Source organism: Dendrobates tinctorius, unplaced genomic scaffold, assembly GCF_039654945.1.
Source record: "Dendrobates tinctorius isolate UK_male_01 unplaced genomic scaffold, ASM3965494v1 ptg000387l, whole genome shotgun sequence".
Lineage (NCBI taxonomy): Eukaryota > Metazoa > Chordata > Amphibia > Anura > Dendrobatidae > Dendrobates > Dendrobates tinctorius.
Window position 1 is genome coordinate 1,900,110 of NW_027362053.1, and position 15,677 is coordinate 1,915,786.

General features: G+C 45.2%; 1 protein-coding gene across 1 annotated transcript in view; it reads right to left on the bottom strand.

Annotated features, from left to right (window-relative positions):
* Nucleotides 1-12,862, bottom strand: part of ACY3 (aminoacylase 3) — a 190,768-nt gene extending 177,906 nt beyond the window's left edge. Inside the window, exon 1 of the mRNA XM_073563400.1 lies at nt 12,630-12,862. Within this exon, the coding sequence (XP_073419501.1) occupies nt 12,630-12,862 (233 nt within the window). The remainder of the gene's footprint in view (nt 1-12,629) is intronic.
* Between the last annotated feature and the right edge of the window lie 2,815 nt (nt 12,863-15,677).

Here is a 15,677-nt window from a genome sequence, read left to right on the forward strand (position 1 = left end):
AGGCAGGGAAGAAGACCAAAAAACTGCTTCTGCTGCTAGCGATTTGGCCTGCACAACACACCAGTCACTGTGTGTGCAGTGCAAGGGGAGGCTATATAGTGGTGTATCAGTGGTGTTGGTTGTTGGGCTGCCTTCTAAGGCTTCCTGACAGGCTGGCATTGCTGTTTACCCACTGCTCCGCAAACTGCTTTTTTAAAAGCAATCCAATCTCCCTTATCCTCTAGTCACTTTGGTCACAGCTGTGCCATCGAGCCTGTCACATAGCGCTCAGATATTCATTGGGCCTCAAACTGCTTTTTTAAAAGCAATCCCAATTTTTTTTTTTTGTCCTGCTGAGAAGAAAAAAAAACTGCTTCTGCTGCTGATAGCAATTTGGCCTGCACAACACACCAGTCACTGTGTGCAGTGCAAGGGGAGGCTATATAGTGGTGTATCAGTGGTGTTGGTTGTTGGGCTGCCTTTTAAGGCTTCCTGACAGGCTGGCATTGCTGTTTACCCACTGCTCCGCAAACTGCTTTTTTAAAAGCAATCCAATCTCCCTTATCCTCTAGTTACTTAGGTCACAGCTGTGCCATCGAGCTTGTCACATAGCGCTCAGATATTCATTGGGCCTCACACAATCCAAAAGTGTCCAGTGTCCAAAAGTGTGTGCAGAGATTCAAAATCTCACTTATTCTCTAGTCACTTAGGTCACAGCTGTGCCATCGAGCCTGTCACATAGCGCTCAGATATCAGTGGGCCTCACACAATCCAAAAGTGTCCAGTGTCCAAAAGTGTGTGGAGAGATTCAAAATCTCACTTATTCTCTAGTCATTTAGGTCACAGCTGTGCCATCGAGCCTGTCACATAGCGCTCAGATATCAGTGGGCCTCACACAATCCAAAAGTGTCCAGTGTCCAAAAGTGTGTGCAGAAATTCAAAATCTCCCCTGTCCTATAGACACCTTGTTTTACATACTATATAGTTTGTTGGATTTTGTCTACATTTCTACCAAAAATGAGGAAGGCTGGTGGAAGAGGCCGTGGAATTGGGCGGGGGTTGGCAGCTGGTAATGATGGTGTTGGTGGTGGATCTGATGGTAGTGGCAAGAGCAAAATAGGACCGAATGCAGGAGGTGTTGAGCCTGCCTCATCGTCTGGCTACATAAGGCCTCGAACGCTTAGTTTTCTAGGAGTTGGCAAACCGCTTTTAAAGCCAGAGCATCAGGAAAAAGTTTTGTCTTACATTGCTGACTCAGCCTCCAGCTCTATCGCCTCCTCTTCTTCAGTTGTAAAAAGTAAAAGCACTGAGTCGTCATTGGAGGCTCATGTTCATGAACCACACCTTTCCTTGTGTCCTTCACCCCAACCAAGATTGAAGGATGACGCAGGCCATACTACTGATTACTCCATGGAGCTGTTTTCACATACCATGCCTGGATTATCAAGTGAAATGGTGAATTACCCAGGCCAAGATGAATCTGACATGGAGTGCACTGATGCACAGCCGCTGATGGATGATTCTGCTGGTACATTCACTCAGAGCACTACATTGTCCTCGCAGTGTACAGAGCCAGATTCTGACCCTGATGAGACTCAGGTGCCCCTTCCCGCACACTATACCACCATACACGGTGACACAGAGGAAGGTGCACATGACATAGAAGAGGAGGTGATGGATGACCCAGTTGTTGACCCAGATTGGCATCCATTGGGGGAAGAGGGTGCTGCTTCCTATAGCTCAGATGAGGAGCATCCACAGCAGACATCGACATCGCAACAGCTGTTATCTGGCAGGCCCGGAGCACTCCAAAGACAGGTTCCAAACATCAAAAGAGTTGCTGGACAGCTTGTCCAGAGGGTCAAAAGATCACAGCGTGCTAGGCCGCAAAATGTCTGCCAAAGTAGGAAGAGTGCAGTGTGGCACTTTTTTGAACAAAATCCTCATGATCAGGCCAAGGTTATCTGTAAGAAGTGCGCAAAGACCTTTAGCCGAGGGAAAAATCTGAAAAATTTGAATACCAGTTGCATGCTTAGACATTTAACCAGCATGCACTTGCAAGTGTGGACACAACACCAAACCTCAAGTGCCACATGTGCAACTGATCACAACGAAGGTAGTCAGCAACGCTACATTGTTTCCCCCACTGTAAGCCCACCGGTTAGCACAGCAGCAAATGTTGAGGTGTCGTTGCAAGGCCACAGCAGTCAGGGAATCCCACTGTTATATCAACGAAAGACTGATTCTAGACCATCAGAAAGAACACCAACTCCATCACCATCATCAACCCTCTCTCAGTCCGCCCTGTCCACCGCTACTTCCACCATATGCAGCTCTCAAGTCCAGCTCACCCTCCCAGACACTATGAGTAGGTCAAGAAAGTACTCAGTCTCTCATCCGCGTACACTGGGTTTGAACGCCCACATTGCCAAACTAATCTCGTTTGAGATGATGCCCTTTCGGTTGGTGGAAAGCACAGCTTTCCGCGAACTCATGGCCTATGCAGTACCACGCTATGACCTACCCAGTCGCCACTTCTTCTCTCGCAAAGCCATCCCAGCCCTCCACCATCATGTGAAAGACCGCATTGTCCATGCACTCAAGCAGTCAGTGAGCGGAAAGGTGCACCTCACAACTGATGCATGGTCCAGTCGGCATGGCCAGGGCCGTTACGTGTCCATCACTGCGCACTGGGTTAATGTGGTGGATGCAGGGTCCACAGGGGACAGCGGTGGTGGGACAGTGCTGCCTAGCCCACGGTATAGGAAACAGTTGGCTGTAGGCGTTCGACCCTCCTCCTCCTCCACCTCCTCCAGAAGCGAAAGCTCGTCCACAGAGCGCAGTCGTACGAGCACTCCATCTGCAGCTGCCACTGTTGCACACGATGTGTCCCCCTATCGAGCAGCTAGTGGAAAGCGTCAGCAGGCTGTGTTGCAGATGATGTGTTTGGGCGACAGACACACCGCCGAGGTGCTGGCCAAGTACTTGAAGCGACAAACTGAGTCATGGCTGGGTAGTGTACATCTTGAGGCAGGCAAGGTAGTTAGTGATAACGGCCGTAATTTTGTGGCAGCCATAGCCCTTTCAAAACTCAGCCACATACCTTGCTTGGCTCACACCTTGAACCTGGTGGTGCAGTGCTTCCTCAAAAATTATCCGGAGTTAACAGCCCTGCTCCAGAAGGTGTGAAGACTGTGCGCGCACATCCGCCGGTCGCCTGTACACTCCGTTCGTATGCAGAAGCTGCAGCGATTGCTCCACCTTCCCAACCACCGCCTCATTATCGACATTGCAACAAGGTGGAACTCCACCCTGCACATGGTGGAGCGGCTGTGCGAGCAGAGGCAGGCCATAATGCATTTGTGGGAGGATACACGGCCAGGCACTTTGAGAGCAGACATGGAGTTGACAGGTGTGCAGTGGTCGAAGCTGAAAGACCTTTGTAAAGTCCTTCAGTGTTTTGAGGAATGCACACGGCTGGTAAGCGCAGACGACGCCATCCTAAGCATGAGCATCCCACTTATGCGTCTGCTCATGCAAACTTTGACGCACCTTAAGGAGCAGGCGTCTGCAGCCAATGTTGATGAGGAGGAAGAGGAGGAGGGAATCCTTGATGACATTCAGCCATTGTCTGCTCAGGGACCTCTCCTGGACGAGGTGGAGGAAGAAGAGGAGGAGGAGGAGGATGATGGGGATGATTACTTAGGGGAGGAGGATGCATCTCGTGGGGCAAGTGAAAATGTTGGCGTGGCAAGGTCTGGTACAGGGTTTGTGCGTGACTGGAGGGATGTGGATTTGCCAGAAAGTGCTCCTCCACCCAGCACTCGCAGTGCATCATTGACACTGGGAACATTGGCCCACATGTCAGATTATGCCTTGCAGATCCTAAAAAGGGACCCCCGCATTGCCAAAATGATGAACGATGACGACTACTGGTTGGCCAGCATCCTGGATCCACGCTATAAAGGCAAATTACAAAACATCATGCCACAGGAGAACCTTGACCTAATATTGGCTAATAAACAAGCAACTCTGGTAAATCGGTTGCTTGAGGCATTCCCAGCACACAGCAGCGGTGATGGTTCTCACACGAGCCGTACGGGCCAGGGGCAGCTTGGCAGAGGTGTTCGCGGTGCACACAGCAGAAGTGGCGTTGGAGACAGGGGTTTCATGACAATGTTGTGGACTGATTTTTCAAATACCGCTCACACAACTGGTAATACTGCATCGATGGAAAGTGACAGGAGACAGCAGTTGTCAACTATGGTTACAAACTACTTTTCCTCCCATATCGATGTTCTCCCACACAGGTCATTCCCCTTTGACTATTGGGCCGCTAAACTGGACACCTGGCCTGAATTGGCACAATATGCCTTACAGGAGCTCGCTTGCCCAGCTGCAAGTGTGCTATCGGAAAGAGTCTTCAGTGCAGCTGGATCAATCCTGACAGAAAAAAGGACCCGTCTGTCAACCCAAAATGTGGATGATCTAACCTTCATTAAAATGAACCACGCATGGGTTTCCAAGGATTTTGTCCCACCTTCCCCTGATGACACATAGGGTGACAGAAAAATGGCTTGCTTTGGTCCACCTCTTCCTGGTACTTCACCTATTTCGCCTTTTGCATCAGCTGAATGTCCAACATCAACATATGCCACTTTCTAAAACTCCCTAACTGTGCTGCCTCCCCCCCATGGCCGGGGTCACCACCTACCGCACGACACCGTGCGAGTGCCGTTGCCCTGGACAGGTGGGTAGGCCGACTCTTGGGCGCGGGCACTGGCACAGGGTCCCTCATAGTGCAATCAAGTGTCTCTGACGGTGGTGGTGCAAACCCGCCGTCAGACACACCGCTGTACTATGAGGGGCCCAGTGCCAGTACCGACGCCCACGAGTGGGCCCCCCTTGCTTGGGCAGGGCCCCAGCATTTGCAATCTTTACCTCTCCCTGCTCCTCCGCTGTGTAATCTGGGCCGTCAAATCCATACTGTGCCTGACACCGTCTGAGCCTGCCTCCTGAGACATATATTTTGAATGTGTACGCTATCCATACATGTTATCCAGGGATACGGTACCCTTTCTAACCTTTGTGCAATCACGTGCAATCCATACTGGGCCTAACACCGTCTGAGCCTGCCTCATGCTGTATAGACATATATTTTGAATGTGTACGCTATCCATACATGTTATCCAGGGATACGGTACCCTTTCTAACCTTTGTGCAATCACGTGCAATCCATACAGGGCCTAACACCGTCTGAGCCTGCCTCCTGAGACATATATTTTGAATGTGTACGCTATCCATACATGTTATCCAGGGATACTGTACCCTTTCTAACCTTTGTGCAATCCATACTGGGCCTAACACCGTCTGAGCCTGCCTCCTGAGACATATATTTTGAATGTGTACGCTATCCATACTTGTTATCCAGGGATACGGTACCCTTTCTAACCTTTGTGCAATCACGTGCAATCCATACTGGGCCTAACACCGTCTGAGCCTGCCTCATGCTGTATAGACATATATTTTGAATGTGTACGCTATCCATACATGTTATCCAGGGATACGGTACCCTTTCTAACCTTTGTGCAATCACGTGCAATCCATACTGGGCCTAACACCGTCTGAGCCTGCCTCATGCTGTATAGACATATATTTTGAATGTGTACGCTATCCATACATGTTATCCGGGGATACGGTACCCTTTCTAACCTTTGTGCAATCCATACTGGGCCTAACACCGTCTGAGCCTGCCTCCTGAGACATATATTTTGAATGTGTACGCTATCCATACATGTTATCCAGGGATACGGTACCCTTTCTAACCTTTGTGCAATCACGTGCAATCCATACTGGGCCTAACACCGTCTGAGCCTGCCTCATGCTGTATAGACATATATTTTGAATGTGTACGCTATCCATACATGTTATCCGGGGATACGGTACCCTTTCTAACCTTTGTGCAATCACGTGCAATCCATACTGGGCCTAACACCGTCTGAGCCTGCCTCATGCTGTATAGACATATATTTTGAATGTGTACGCTATCCATACATGTTATCCGGGGATACGGTACCCTTTCTAACCTTTGTGCAATCACGTGCAATCCATACTGGGCCTAACACCGTCTGAGCCTGCCTCCTGAGACATATATTTTGAATGTGTACGCTATCCATACATGTTATCTGGGGATACGGTACCCTTTCTCACCTTTGTGCAATCACGTGTAATCCATACTGGGCGTGAGAACGGCTGGCGAGCTGTTAAGCAAGCTACAGCACCTGTCCAGACAAGTACAGGGATTCCCTAGCGAGGAGACTTATTTGATTGTTTTCAATGTTGGGACAGCAATTTTTGGGGAGCACTATACTCTGGAGAATGATAGATGGGGCCCACCATACACTGGAACATTCCAAAGGTGGACATCAGACACTGGAGCAGCATTTACAGGGCCCATTATACACTAGAGCATTAGAAATGGGGCCCATTATGTTTGGAGCATTATTTGGGCCCATAAGACAGTGGAGCTTCATCCATGGGGACCAACATATACTGTAGCATTATGTGGATCTCATCATATACTGTTTCAAACATTATATGGGACCAATGATTCTGTATGGAGAAATAGATGGGCCTCGTCATGAGATGTAAAAAGTGAGGTATTTTTCATTGTACTATACCGCTATTTCTCTGCCGTATCGGAGCATGATGAGTTGTGGTATGTGTTAAAGGGGCGCTCTTTCGCCCAGGGCACATGAAAACCTGGAGCCAGCCCTCCCCCCCCACAGTTTGTAGCCAAATAACCCCCATTTTTCAGTGCGTAACTTGTATTATGAAGTTAATTAAGGTTGACAAGCTTAAGAAAGAAGAATTGATGCTTTTGGCATTCAAATGGGCACTGTAGGTGTGTTTCCTGTCCTCCTCTCACTGCCGACTTTTATTCCCCATTGACTTACATTGGGTTTCGTGTTTCGGGACGACCCCGACTTTTCCCTATAATCGGACGATCTTGCTCGACCCGACTTTTGGAAAAGTCGGGTTTCACGAAACGAAACGCGACCCTAAAAAACCAAAAGTCGCTCATCTCTAATCCTCAGCTCTGCACACTGATGTTGCTGGATACATGAGCTCACACAATGACATAGAGTGCAGTTGCCATGTGATCCCCCTGTCCCGGCTACATCAGCCACTTGCTACTCATAGGATCTAAATGCAGCAGGTGGCAGATACTGACAGGATCTCCTGTGAGCACTGGCTGGCTGCTACTGTGCGATCCTGTGTACAACAAGTGGCCACTGTTCGCAGAACAGGGGCATAAGAGGGTGCCTGTGTAACGTGGCACGGGGAGGTAGCCGGCCCAGCAGTTTACATGAAGGTACGGGTCACGGCAGGGTGTGTGGATTTTGTCTGTGGTGGGCGCTACACCTTTGCAGGCCACATGTTACCGATGGCTTTGATTGGCCAGGACCAGATGTTGAGGACTTCAATGAGGAAGACCACGAGTCAAAAATAAACTTTTTACTGAATGATAACTTGGTGAGGCTTGTGTAGAGAAGATAGTGGGTATACAACTTAACAAACATTTCCTCCAGACACAATCTTAGCTCCTTCCTCTTAACAGGTATGGTTCCTGTCGCCATTAGTTCACCTGCCTTCACCACAAACCAGCTCTGCATAGCAGTCCAGTTAGTGAGTGTCCTGTTTTCAACCCACGGTTCTATGTCTTCTTTCTTCTCAAGGGAACTAGTTTGCCAATACGGCCGGCATTTAGCTTCTCTGCCACTGACGCCTTAGAACTTCTGCCTGAGGTACTCTTTTCATCTCACATTCTGTGTCCCCTCCTTGCCTGTTACCACTCTGAGTCATAAACTTGGGGCCGTTCTGCTAGGTATCATCTCTCAGGACCTGTTTTTGGTTGGTTACTCTGTCCTTATGTCAGTTTTCCCTTCTCCATACTCCTGCAATCCACTACCTCAGTCACCTCTCACTTCGGGACATTCACATCCTGCGGCACTGCTTACTTTTCAGTCATTAGGTCTGCATCTGACGTGCACTGGGCATCATCTAATGCCCCTTCACTTTAGCCCCTCCCACTCTGGGATAGTCCCAAACACTAACCCTAATGTCCGGCATAACACCACATTATCATCAATAACACATATCACAATACATATTACACCATAACAATACTTGTGTCTTCAAGGGGGAAAATGTTCAGTATGTTCATCTCCTTATACCCGCACACACTAACATTGTGTGAGCTCTTGTCTTCTGCAATGGTATTGTGTGCAGGGCGGCTGACTCAATACAGGCAGTGCTCCTTGGAGCACTGTCGATCATCAAAAGGGGAGGGTCAAAGAATTGTAATTTGGAGTACGGAGCAGTACACCAAATAGTTTAGCCAAGTCAAGGGTGAACCAAACCCCCCTCATTTACTTTGCAGTAAAATTCTTTTTACATAAAACAAAATAAATGAAATCTATACTACAAGTATGATTTTTATAGGGCCACTACCCCTATAAATGAATGTTTAAATGGTTTAATTTGAGTATTGAGGTTGACAGACTCCCTTGCACTGCAGCTCTGGAGTCCTGGGTTCAAAACCCACCAAGAACAACATCTGCAAGGAGTTTGTATGTTCTCCCCATGTTTGCGTGGGTTTCCTCCAGGTACTCCGTTTTCCTCCCACACTCCAAAGGCATATTGATAGGGAATTTAGATTGTGAGCCCCATCGGGGACAGTGATGATAATGTGTGCAAACTGTAAAGCGCTGCGGAATATGTTAGCGCTATATAAAAATAAAGATTATTATTATTATTATTAAGGCATGTTCCCCATGGACCAAACCTCAATTAGTGGACAATAAAACTTTCTCACTCCTAACAACTGTCTCTCCCCTCACCATATTGATAGTTCTTGTCAGGGGACGCAAGTCAATCGTCAAGATAATTGTACAAATGGATGACGATTGATGGACGAGGCCGCAGCTGCTTTCACTACTAAGCCGCATATTAGGGAGCTCACAGTGAAATCACATCCGATTATAACACTTGGAATATACAGGTGCATCTCAAAAAATTCGAATATCATCAAAAAGCTAATTTATTTCAGTTCTTCAATACAAAAAGTGAAACTCATATATTATTTAGAGTCATTACAAACAGTGTGATGTATTTCACGTGTTTATTTTTGTTAATGTTGCTGATTATGGCTTACAGCCAATGAAAACCCAGAAGTCATTTTCTCAGTAAATTAGAATACTTTATAACACCAGCTTAAAAAAATGATTTTTAAATCTGAAATGTTGGCCTACTGAAATGTATGATCAGTAAATGCTCTCAATGCTTGGTCGGGCTTCTTTGGCATCAATTCCTGCATCAATGCCATGGAGGCGATCAGCCTGTGGCACTGCTGAGGTGCTATGGAAGCCCAGGTTGCTTTGATAGCAGCATTCTGCTTGTCTGCATTGTGGGGTCTGGTGTCGCATCTTCCTCTTGACAATACTCCATACATTCTTTATGGGGTTAAGGTCAGGCGAGTTTGCTGGCCAATCATGCACAGAAGCACAGTGATACTGTTGTTTGCAAACCAGGTATTGGTACTTTTGGCAGTGTGAACAGGTGCCAAGTCCTGCTGGAGAATGACATGTCCATCTCCAAAAAAGCTTGTCGGCAGAGGGAAGCATGAAGTGCTCTAAAAATTTCTGGTAGACGGCTGCTCTGACATTGGTCTTGATAAAACACAATGTACCTATACCAACAGATGGCATGGCTCCCCAAACCATCACTGATTGTAGAAACTTCAGTGATAGTTTGGGGAGCCATGTCATCTGTAGGTATAGGTACATTGTGTTTTATACATTTGTATACTGTGTGTATACATGTAATTTGGAAAAGTAGGCAGTGTATATACAAAGATATTACAAAATGGGAACAAAACAATACAGTATATACAATCACATACAATAACAAGGATAACAAAAGAAAAGTACTAATCTTGTGTCATATAAATGGCTCAGAGCTTAGTGGATGGAAACATCTCTTAGAGCCACCCCTTAGAGTAACAGACAGAACCACAGAGTACTATGTCTTCCTGAACTGACAAATGACAAAAACCCAATCTCTGATTTTTTTACTATATCAAGATGAAGCCCTTATGATTGTCCCTTCTCCCGAATAGCCCCCATCCGCTGGAATTCTGTGCCCCAACACGTCCGATTATCAACTACATTCGGATCCTTCAGATGGAACCTAAAAACCCACCTCTTCTTGAAAGCTTACAGCCTGCAATGACCCTGCTACCTCCTCCCCACCACTGGAGCTACCGCCTCACCAACACTGGAGCTGCCACAACCCCCAAACCTGCTGTCTCCTTCCCCACCAGCCTGTAGAATGTAAGCCCACAGGGGCAGGGTCCTCTCCCCTCTATATCAGTCTGTGATTGTTAGTTTGTTTACTGTAAGTGATATCTGTAATTTGGATGTAGCCCCCTTCTCATGTACAACACCATGGAATAATGGAAGAATAGTATCTGTTAGACAGCTGTTGCACATGCGCATAAATTTAATCAGCCCAATATGTCCTGAGGCTCAGTCAACCTGAAGTACCGCCTTATACCAATACTGTTGCTCATTTTGACATTGTGTGCATCTTTTGAGGTTGACTGAGCCTCAGGACATATTGGGCTGATTAAATTTATGCGCATGTGCAACAGCTGTCTAACAGATACTATTCTTCCATTATTTAAGTGTGCAGTGTTTACAGTGTTTGTTGCTGGTTTTCAATTTTGAACAAATATGTGTACTTTTATTGTAAACTAGCGACATTGATCTCTCTGTATACGTTTTTTCTAAGATTTTCTATTATGGGTTTGATTTATTTCAGCAGGGTAGTATAATTTGTTTGACTACGAGATAAGTTCTATTTTTTCTGCTGATACCCATTCTGTGAATTAAGAATTTTTAGACTATGAGATAAGTTTACAGTCCTCTATTACGAGATAAGTTTACAGTCCTATACTACGAGATAAGTTTACAGCACCTAGCACTTTTATTAGCGCGAGTCAATTATTGTCTCTCCACTATTCTCGGCATTGTGGGTGTGAGTATGGGTATTTTTTGTGTCCCCTATTTTTGTATATGTAGGGAGGTCTAGGGCGTTACTAGGGACGCCGACGTTGAGCGGGGGCGCCACATCGTCAACAATTAGGGTGCCAACCTCCGCGGTCAGGAAGGGTCTTGGTTGGGCATATTAGGGCGAAGTAGTTTTTGGCCCTTATTGTCTGTGAATTATTGAACCATTTGGTTACCTGACCCTCTATCTATTTATCTACCTCTCTATGTATTGAGGTAATTTTACTGTATTATGCTTTTTAGTGATTGAATTAAAAGTTACTTTTTAGGGATTATTCTTTTTCTGGTTCTGTTTGGAGTACATAATCCTGAATATATAATCTACTGGAGGTTTGCAATTGACAGTTAATTAGCTATTAGTGGTCGTAATCATGTACACCTAAGCTGCTGCAATGCCCTGCACATGGGGTAAGCGACATAGCTTATCTGGAGAACTATACTACAGTTCTAATTGGAGGGGTTTGCTAATATTATTATTATTATTATTATTATTATTATTACACCTACTACATATTGGGATAGGATCTTGGAGATCGGAGTTACCCCTATAAGTATTTGCTGTAGACATTTCTGCATTAAAAAACATGTATTTTTGCAGGAAAAACGCTGCATAAAACCTCATATTTTTGCTTTAGTTTTTATGTGACTTTTGATGCAGTTTGTCACAGTCATTAGAATGGGTGAAAAATGGTTAAATAATTGACATGCTGCAGATACAAAAGTGCTTCAAATTTACAAGGAAAAAATAAGCTACATGTGCATGAGATATCACAAATATCCTTCACTTTGCTGGGACTGTAAAATGCTCCATTTTTGGGGACGAAAATGTTTGGCAAAAACGTGACGTGTGAACTCCTAAACCTTTGTTCCAGCTTAGGTTTGAGATCATCACTTGGACAGGGTTAGTGTTGTCTGGGGCAGGGGAACATTAATGGCCACTGAAAACTGGTAATCATAAGGGAAGGAGACATCTCAACCATTCATGTTTGAGGATACTGCAACAAGCACTGTTTTTGCTAATACTGTAAAGGGAAAATGCCCTTTCTTAATTGTTGCAGCAGCAGGACTTTTACATGGTTGCTGTGGGACACATTATATGATATACACTATGAAATGAAAGACAAATGGTAACAAGAGGAATGGAAGCAGATAAATCTTTACGATTAAACCCAACCAGATCCTGGGGAACACTGAATATAATCACCTAAAGGCAAACAGTAGGAATCATATTTACTCTTTTGCAGGAAAAAAGACAATTGCTAACATTAATAAGTGTCTTTTACTACTTCCACATGTGAACAGGGTCTCCCACCTAGCGATACGCCTCTCCCTATTCGATTTACAGCTTTTGGCACTGAGACACTTAATCAATTGAACATATTAAAATAAGTGCTGCCATTGTGCCAAGCATGATGGTCCTTTCAGGGGGATCCCAGATGCTGTTCGTCCACTAATGGTCACTAACAAAAACCAAAGCTGAACTTATTAATGCCCCCATTATCTAAACAGCCTACTTACCACAAGATGTCCCAGGTGAAGCAGCGGTTCAGGTCCCTTTCGTAGTATCTCACGCATTTCTCAGTCGCTTTTGGGTTGGCCAATAGTGGAACAGCGGTGAAAGTGTCCCTCACCAGATCAGTAGAGTCTCTAAGCCAGTGTTTTACAAGAGTGACCCCCGACATCTCATTACCATGCGTACCTCCTGCCACAGCGACACGATGAAGGGAATTAATGGAAACTGTTCCAGACATGCCGAAAAGAAGTTTGGCGGATCTCAAGATCTTCGGAGATGGTGAATCACAGGACAGCACAAGATTTCAAAGTTTACGTACACTCAACCCTGCCGCCTCCTAGGCAAGCTAACTTTGGTGGATTGTGCCTAATTTTTTGTCTGTTAAATTGTCATTACTGGATAATAATACCTTCTACAAGTTACACGCAAATTATCTATTAACCCCAGGAATGCTGACAAGGCCAAGGGTCATATGTAGATTTCCACAATACAGCACAATGCAGGCAATCAGAGCTCACAGCTATCCAAACACAGAGTCATGCTGTGACCTGACTTAACACTGTCTGACCCTTCCTGTGGCAACAATGCATCAGTCACATGAGTGAGAGAACCTGACCTGTCACTGTATTAACACTGTACAATGGGTACAACATGCTAGTGTCCCCATCTGCAATCAGATCCCAAACTGTTGGACTACAGTGTAGGCGTTATGGACAGCTTCTAGTCCAAATAGGGCAATCACAAAATGAATTTTGATACTAGACGTGGATTATAGGTTATGTTCTTAACTCAAGCTTTCATGAGCTCTGTAACTGAACTATAAAATGATGATCATTACAGTCAAAATATTCTGTAGAAGTTTCTTCAGCTTCAAAAATTCATAGATGCTTCAAATTTTTCTTACGGCCATGACAAAGGAGAAAGAAGTGCTATATTTTTACAGACTGTCTTGGAATTTCTGGATAGTTGACAACCCTGCTCTTCCCCCAGATCCTGCTGCTCTCAGTGAGGTAGTAAAAAGCTGGTAATGGATTCCATACTAGTATTGGTCGTGGAAGTCCTATTGAGAGCTGCCAGGCTACCACGCACAGCGCTCGTGTGACAAAAATCATTTGTTTGTCGCTATAATCTGAAAGCCATACGCTCTAAAATTTTCCATCAATGATGCTATGAGGGCTTATTTTTCTGATACATTCGACTATTAGATAATTTTTTATTACAATTTTTGGGAGGCAGAATGTACAAAAAAAGCCCCAGAAATTCTGTCATTTTTACATTGTTAACTAATCAGTTTTATTGACATTTTACCTTTACTCTGCAAATTGATATAATAGGGAAAAAACTCGATTTATATAATTTATCTTATGCGTTATTTCATTTATACAAAAAAAATCGAATTATTGGGAGACATTCCATATTCCGAGACACATGCCTTTTCTATTTATCCATAGACAAAGTTTAATAATATAGCTTTATTATACTTGATATCTAATATACACTGCTCAAAAAAATAAAGGGAACACTCAAATAACACATCCTAGATCTAAATGAATGAAATATTCTCACTGAATACTTTGTTCTGTACAAAGTTGAATGTGCTGTCAACATAATCACACAAAAATCATCAATGGAAATCAAATTTTTGAATCAATGGAGGCCTGGATTTGGAGAGACCCCCAAAATGAAAGTGGAAACAAGTCAAAATGAAACTCAAAAGAAGACAAAATTACAGTGGAAACAAGTCAAAATGATGATCAGTATTGTGTGTGGCCTCCACGTGCCTGTATGACCTCCCTACAACGCCTGGGCATGCTCCTGATGAGGTTGCGGATGTTCTCCTGAGGGATCTACTCCCTGACCTAGACTAAAGCATCCGTCAACTCCTGGACAGTCTGTGGTGCAACGTGACGTTGGTGTATGGAGCGAGACATGCTGTCCCAGATGTGCTCAATCGGATTCGGGTCTGGGGAATGGGCGGGCCAGTCCATAGCTTCAATGCCTTCATCTTGCAGGAACTGCAGACAGACTCCAGCCACATGAGGTCTGGCATTGTCCTGCATTAGGAGGAACCCAGGGCTAACCAAACCAGTATATGGTCTCAGAAGGGGTCTGAGGATGTCATCTCAGCACCTAATGGCAGTCAGGCTACCTCTGGCGAGCACATGTAGGGCTGTGCGGCCCTCCAAAGAAATGCCACCCCACACCATTACTGACCCACTGCCAAACTGGTCATGCTGGAGGATGTTGCAGGCAGATCGTTCTCCACAGCGTCTCCAGACTCTGTCATATCTTTAACATGTGCTGAGTGTGAACCTGCTGCCTGCAACATCCTTCAGCATGACCGGTTTGGCAGTGGGTCAGTAATGGTGTGGGGATACATACAACTTTTTATCACTTTTTATGTCATTTTTTTAATTTATTTTTTTATTTAAAAATTTAAAAACATTTTTTTCTATAGAATATTTTTTAGTCCCCCAGGGAGACATGCGGTCCTATGATTGTATAGGTAATTACCTCATCCTGTCAGGGTAAGATTGACAGGTAGCATATCAATCCCTGCATGTAAGTCTTGTAGGCCATTCTCAGGCCTCCGGTTAAGGCTTCTTTTACACATACCGTGTTTTTGCTGGCCATTTTTGTGGCCTCAATAGATTTCTATGGGGCCTCAAAATCGGCCCACAAAAATTCCATGGTGCGCCGTGTGCCGTATGGCCGTGAGGGCCGTATTAGCGGCCAGGAAAGTAGATCAATCTTTTTCACGGCGTACGGACATGGCTCCCATTGAAAATCAATGGGGCTGCAAAAAAAACAAACAGAAGGAACGCCGTTTTTTTTCCCAATACTTCTTCCATAGTATTGAAAAACTGAAAAACGGCAAACCACAAGTTTTTTGCAGTCTGTTATTGCGGCAGACCGCCTTTTTTGTCGCGATACAGCCCACAAAAAAGCCCGCTATAACGGGCCGCAAAAAATACGGCAAGTGGAAAAGAAGATTCTGCTGCGGATCCGCAGCGTTTCAGGCTCTGCGGGTACGCAGCAGATTTAGCTGCGTT